The sequence below is a fragment of the Cervus canadensis genome, chromosome 3, assembly GCF_019320065.1.
Source record: "Cervus canadensis isolate Bull #8, Minnesota chromosome 3, ASM1932006v1, whole genome shotgun sequence".
NCBI classification, from domain to species: domain Eukaryota; kingdom Metazoa; phylum Chordata; class Mammalia; order Artiodactyla; family Cervidae; genus Cervus; species Cervus canadensis.
In genome coordinates this window covers 4,751,056-4,756,658 of record NC_057388.1, presented here as the reverse complement: position 1 = coordinate 4,756,658, position 5,603 = coordinate 4,751,056, and the positions used below count along the sequence as shown (strand labels likewise).

At 46.5% G+C, this 5,603-nt stretch overlaps 1 protein-coding gene across 4 annotated transcripts; it reads right to left on the bottom strand.

Moving 5' to 3' along the window:
* Positions 1-252: 252 nt before the first annotated feature.
* On the bottom strand, positions 253-5,339 carry FIGNL1 (fidgetin like 1). Of its 4 annotated transcripts, none has more exons than XM_043462519.1 (3): positions 5,165-5,339; positions 3,417-3,511; positions 253-2,789 (listed from the first exon to the last, which is right to left on the bottom strand). In XM_043462519.1, exon 3 carries the CDS (start codon positions 2,777-2,779, stop codon positions 749-751), a length of 2,031 nt encoding a protein of 676 aa, XP_043318454.1. In that variant the 5' UTR covers positions 2,780-2,789; positions 3,417-3,511; positions 5,165-5,339; the 3' UTR covers positions 253-748. The 4 variants fall into 4 exon arrangements, with proteins under 4 accessions (XP_043318454.1, XP_043318457.1, XP_043318458.1 ...); XM_043462522.1 differs by lacking the exon at positions 5,165-5,339 and adding an exon at positions 4,940-4,961; XM_043462523.1 differs by lacking the exon at positions 5,165-5,339 and adding an exon at positions 4,645-4,913.
* Between the last annotated feature and the right edge of the window lie 264 nt (positions 5,340-5,603).

Here is a 5,603-nt window from a genome sequence, read left to right as displayed (position 1 = left end):
CACAGAATACATATTATTTAGAAAATGAAGTAGTGTATTTGAAAAACCTAAAAACATTTTTGAATGAGACAAACCCTACAGGCTATAAAGTAGTGTCAAATAAAATATTAATTGCAAACATCACCTACCCCCCTGGAAAAACCCATTCTTCCCCTTTCTCTTCTGTGGATGCCTCTGATACTACATTCACCTATTTCTGAATATGTTCAGTCTTGATAAAGGAAGGAAACCATAAGAGGTTACATGCCAGAACAAAGTAAAAACTGGCACTTTTACTATAGCTTTGGTTGAGATCACTAAACAACAGTAAACAGCACTCAGTTTCTAATGTAAACCACTATACTAGCCAACACTAAGCATGTGATCCTCACAAGAAACTTTCTTCAATAAAACATGCATGTAAGTCAGATACATCCTCATGCACAAATCACAATTTTTTAAAAGTTTCTGTTTGAGCTTACTATTCATCACAGTATACACCCTGAAAAGACCTCTCAGCAACAAAACAAAAAAAGTGCATTCCTATCTTGTATGTATAGGCTTAAATATCAGGAAACAACTGGAATGAAAATTGAGCTTATATTAATATAGTCTAAGTCAATCAATTGTAAAAGTTAACATATAGTTATTCTATTTTATTTTGAGGTACAAATTCAGAATATACATTTCACAAACAATTCATTAATTTCCTTGCTATAATAAAAAGTGGAAAGACAAGACTACAAAGATGCCATCCTAAGTGTCCCATTTATTTTCCACAACCAAAAGTCCTGTTCCAGTTTTCATAAAGCTCTAAATCTTCCGGAGATACACTAGGTCGCACAGTTTTGAAAGCATTTTCAAAGTCACTGTAAGTTATTGGGCGAACTTGATCAGGCGTTATGGTGGCAATGTCAGCAGCCTGCAAACTGCGAATAGGACCCAGAGACGCCTCCCGGCACAGCTGAGTCATGTCTGCCCCGGAGAACCCGTCAGAATGCTGCACCACCAGCGCAAGCTCCTCCTCACTGAGGCAGCACTGCTCCTTAGACATCAGATTAACTACTATCTGTTTTCTGGCTGAAGCTTCTGGGAGGGGAATATACAGCCTTTTCACCAGCCTTCTCCGGGCAGCCTCATCAATTTCTTGTGGCCGGTTGGTCGCTCCCACCACTAGAATACGGTCCTCAGAAGATGTGGCTGCCCCATCTAACTGAACTAGAAATTCGGTTTTTATCCTTCTAGAAGATTCGTGCTCACCATCTCCACGTTGAGATAACAGGGAATCAATTTCATCAATAAATATCACAGCTGGTTGCTGACATCTTGCTACAGCAAACAATGCACGGACCATTTTCTCCCCCTCACCCACCCACTTGGAAGTCAAGGAGGAAGCAGAGATACTGAAAAACGTTGCCCCAGCCTGACTAGCAATGCACTTGCCAATCAGAGTCTTACCAGTGCCAGGAGGACCAAAGAGCAGAATGCCTTTAGGGGGTCCTCGTAGGCCAGTGAAGATGTCTGGCCGCAACATGGGCCACACAACGATCTCCTTTATCGTGGCCTTGGCAAATTCCACGCCTGCAATATCTTCCCAATTTACTGGAGGTCCCTGATCCATAATCTCATTCATAATAAGTTCAATCATTCTGGGCTCCAAGTTCTTCAGACGCTCGTCCATGGGATGTGCTGGGTCTGCAGCACCTGCACCCTGAGGCTTATACTGCATCCCCCCACCCGGATCTCCCCCATCTTGCTTAGGTACAGGAGGAACAAACTTTCCAAATATCCCTCGAGATCTACCAGCTCCCAGAGACTTTTTCACTCCGCCATATGAAGACCCTGATGCACGCTGGGGCTGGTGGTACTTTTTCTGCTGATCTACCCATAACTGTTCCTTTGCAGTTTTAAAAGCAGGCAGGCTGCTCTCCCCTCTTTGGCCATTATCTTCTGTTTTACTACAAGCCTTATTCAGTGCTGGGGTGGAAAGTGCATCGATGGTGCTGGCACCATAAAAAGCTTTTCTGTCCCGTGCATTTTCACAGAAGGAAGGAAAACAAGGCTGATTAGATGAGAACACATTTGGTCCTATGTTGCCTTTGAGAAAGCTGTTATTTTCCTTTTTGACATTCCCAAACAATGGTCTGGCATGGAACTTTGCAGGGGCTGACTCACCAAAAGGCGCTGAGGCTACAGGACACGTCTTAGTGGTGTTAGTGACTAGAGGCAGCTGGGCACTCTGAGGGCACTTCAAAGGACCACCCTCCGGAAACTCTTGAGTCCTGTCAGCACCATGGGCTGAGTCAGTCAACAGGTCGCTCTCCCCAGAACCACCACAAACGCTAAATGCAGGAAGGTCGGAGACAGTGGCCTCTTTGTGGATGACCAGTGATGCATCAGCAGGTGCCAACAGAGAGTCTTTGGATTTCTTGCCAGCACGCATCATCTCCTGCACATTGCTCAGTTTGAACACATTATTTATTGACAATCCAGACTTCCATTTGTCACTGTCTGTTTGCTGAGATCTTGCAAGAGTTAAAATGCTTTCTGCATAGTTATTCAAGCCAGTTTCAACATTGTCAGAATCGATAACTGCAGAATATTTCTCTGCGTATTTCCTGAACAGTGTAGCAGCACAGACCTGGGAGATATCAGAGTTTGCCCATGCATACTGAATGTGGAGTATCTGTGCTCGGTAGGCATCTGCCTTCTGTCCTGGTGTACACGTGCCAGATGTAAGCACAAAGTAATTCTTCTGCCAGTCACTTAGGTGCACAGACCTGGAGCTGGAGGCCTGCATTTTAGAGGCTCTACCAACAAAGGTGAAAAAAATTCAGTTTAGAAGGAAGCAAAGACATAACACTTTAAACATACTTTTAAAATCTTTGCCCGTCTTAAGGAAGGCACACTGGACTTTTTATTTATAAAGTAAATTTATAAGGAAAGGCTGTTTATAGTGGAAACATCTATTTAACCATAGCTTTCAAACACTCAAAATATAAAAGATTAAAGAGTTAATAATGCTCTGTTATGGCATCACTGACTCGATGGACATGAGGCTGAGTAAACTCCAGGACTTGGTGATGGACAGGGAGGCCTGATGCGCTGTGATTCATGGGGTCTCAAAGAGTCGGACATGACTGAGCGACTGAACTGAACTGAACTGATGGCTTGAACTGTTTTAGTTATATAACAATTTTCCCTGTGAATAGGAAAAACATTCACAAGGTTTAGAGGGTGGTGGTAGTGACCAAAGGTGGCTGGGCATTCTGAGGACCAGCCTCTGGAAAGTCTTGGGTCCTGTCAGGGCCCTGGGCTTAGTCAGTTAATAGGTCACTCTCCCCAGAACCACCACAAACATTAAATGCAGGAAGATCAAAGACAGTGGCGGCAACATGGAAAACAATGGAACTAGAGACAAGTAAAGCAAAACAAACCAAGTCAAGCAGAAGGGTATAAATCTGGTCTCTAAGGACAATCAGAGGAACAATGTCATGCTGGCTTCTTCCTATTGCTGGGCCTTCAGTTTTATCTGTAAAATGAGAGAAATCATTGTGAGACTCAAGTCAAATAATGAATATGAAAATACCTGAAAGTTACTATTAGTCTCTTTACTGCACAAATGCAGATACTGAGGCTGAGAGTTCAGAAACTTAAGCTGAGGTCACACAGCCAGTGAGCAATGGTGCCAGAATTCACACATGAGCAGTTTCACTGCAGTTCATATGCACTTTACCATGGACAAAATGCCCCTTCACAGTGCCACCAAAGGTCACAGATAACAAGCACGCACAATTATCACACACTAAACGTTCCAAGGGTTGGGAACAGGTAGATGAGCGCTTAAAACAGGATGCCCCAGAATCTCTCACAATTTCCCAGTTTCACAGGATGCTTTAAAAACTGAAGCTGTTGTGATGAAACATGAGAACGAGTGGGTATAAAGTGCTTTATTTTAGATCTTTTTCCCCTCATGTTAGTCTTATATGCCTCCTTACATTAAATTAAAATTATTTTTACAGAACTGTCGATGAATATATAGATGAATGTTGGTGGATGTGTAGAATTTACCTGACAATCCACAAGAAAAATGTGTAAGAAAATGTTGAAGCTCCCTAAGGGTACTGCAGTAAAGTAAAAACCAAGAACTTTATGTATTTTAAATTTTACCTTCAAAATTACCTGTAAACATAGCTTAATAATCAGCAGGTTATTTTGGTGCAAGAGCCATGCTTAATATAGCTTTCTCCCATGAACCCTAACAAACAATCAGTCATATTGTAAGTAGCCGTTCATAAACCTCTGTAATATTTTTGAAAAAAAAAAATAAACTTAACACTCAGAGAGATCCTAATTTGCTTACAGCTATAAAGTCAAAACTAGAACTGACATCTCGTGACAATTTATCCCTCTTCCCACTATTCCATTTTACCCTATTGTAATCCCGTTAATCAATACCAGAAATGAGAAATTGCAGGAGAGGTGACTTGGAAGTCACTTACAACCCACTTTCCTGTTACCATGAACATCCTATTCCTTTCCCACAGCGTCATACCATCCTATCGTCTGCAACCCTGGGATTCTTCCAAAGGCTCAGCGTTCTAATCACTGTCCCCAATACCCTGCTCTTTCCTTTCCACCCTTTCCGATTTCTTCAACATTCACCTCTCAAGTCTTCCTTTTTCCTTTCAACACAATCATTCACCCAAGGACTACGGACACACAAACCAAAGACGGCTTGGCCAGCGCCCCTCAGCTGCACAGCCTGGCCCCGGGCACCACTTCCTAGATCTCTACAACGGTTACTCGGCAGTGATGTATGAGCTGCAGTCCCATCTTCTGGGGTTTTCCCTGCCTGTTGTAGGATGCGGTGTTGGTCCAGACAGTAGGTGCTTCCCACCTCACCGACCCTCCCCCTGCACCCAGAAGAGCGCCCCCGGGGACGGGTTACCGCGCTGACCCGGCTGCGGATGGCGGAGCCTGCGGCGCTCACTGGGAGGGACCGCCCACTGCCCGGGACCGCCCACTGCCCGCTGGCCCTGACCTCAGGTGCAGGCCCTCCCTTCTGGCCCCAGGCCTCGCCCCGCCTCTCCCCGCGGAGCCTCCGGAGAGCGCCGCCCGCCCGACCCCCGGGACACCGCCTCCCCAGAGGCCGGCTCCAGACCCGCCGCTGCCGGAGCCTTACCAGCCGCGACACCACACTCCCGGGTCGGCCTGCCCGCACGTGCAGCCACTCGCTCTTCAGCCTTCCCGGCCCCGCGCCCCACCGCGGCCTTAGCCTCCCAAGCCCGCCGACCTGAGGCTTCCGAAAAGCGCGCGGCCCGTGTGCGCCTGCGTACTGCTACCGGTTCAGCCCCCAACGTGCGTGCGTGCATTCCGGCGTGCGTGTGTCTGTGAGACCTTAGCGCGGGCGGGGAAGCGCTGTAGGCTTCCGGGGGCGGGGTCTGAGCTCCCAGCCCCGCCCCCGCTCCGCCCCCGTGTCTGGGTCTCCAAGCTCTGGCCGGCTCTCCTCGTGAGTTGGTTTGGTTGTTTCTCTTGGGAAGGGGCCTCCCTCTCGCACATTTTTAGACTCAATCTGGGAGTTAGAATCCGCATCTCAGATCCCCCCGTCACTCAGCCAGCGT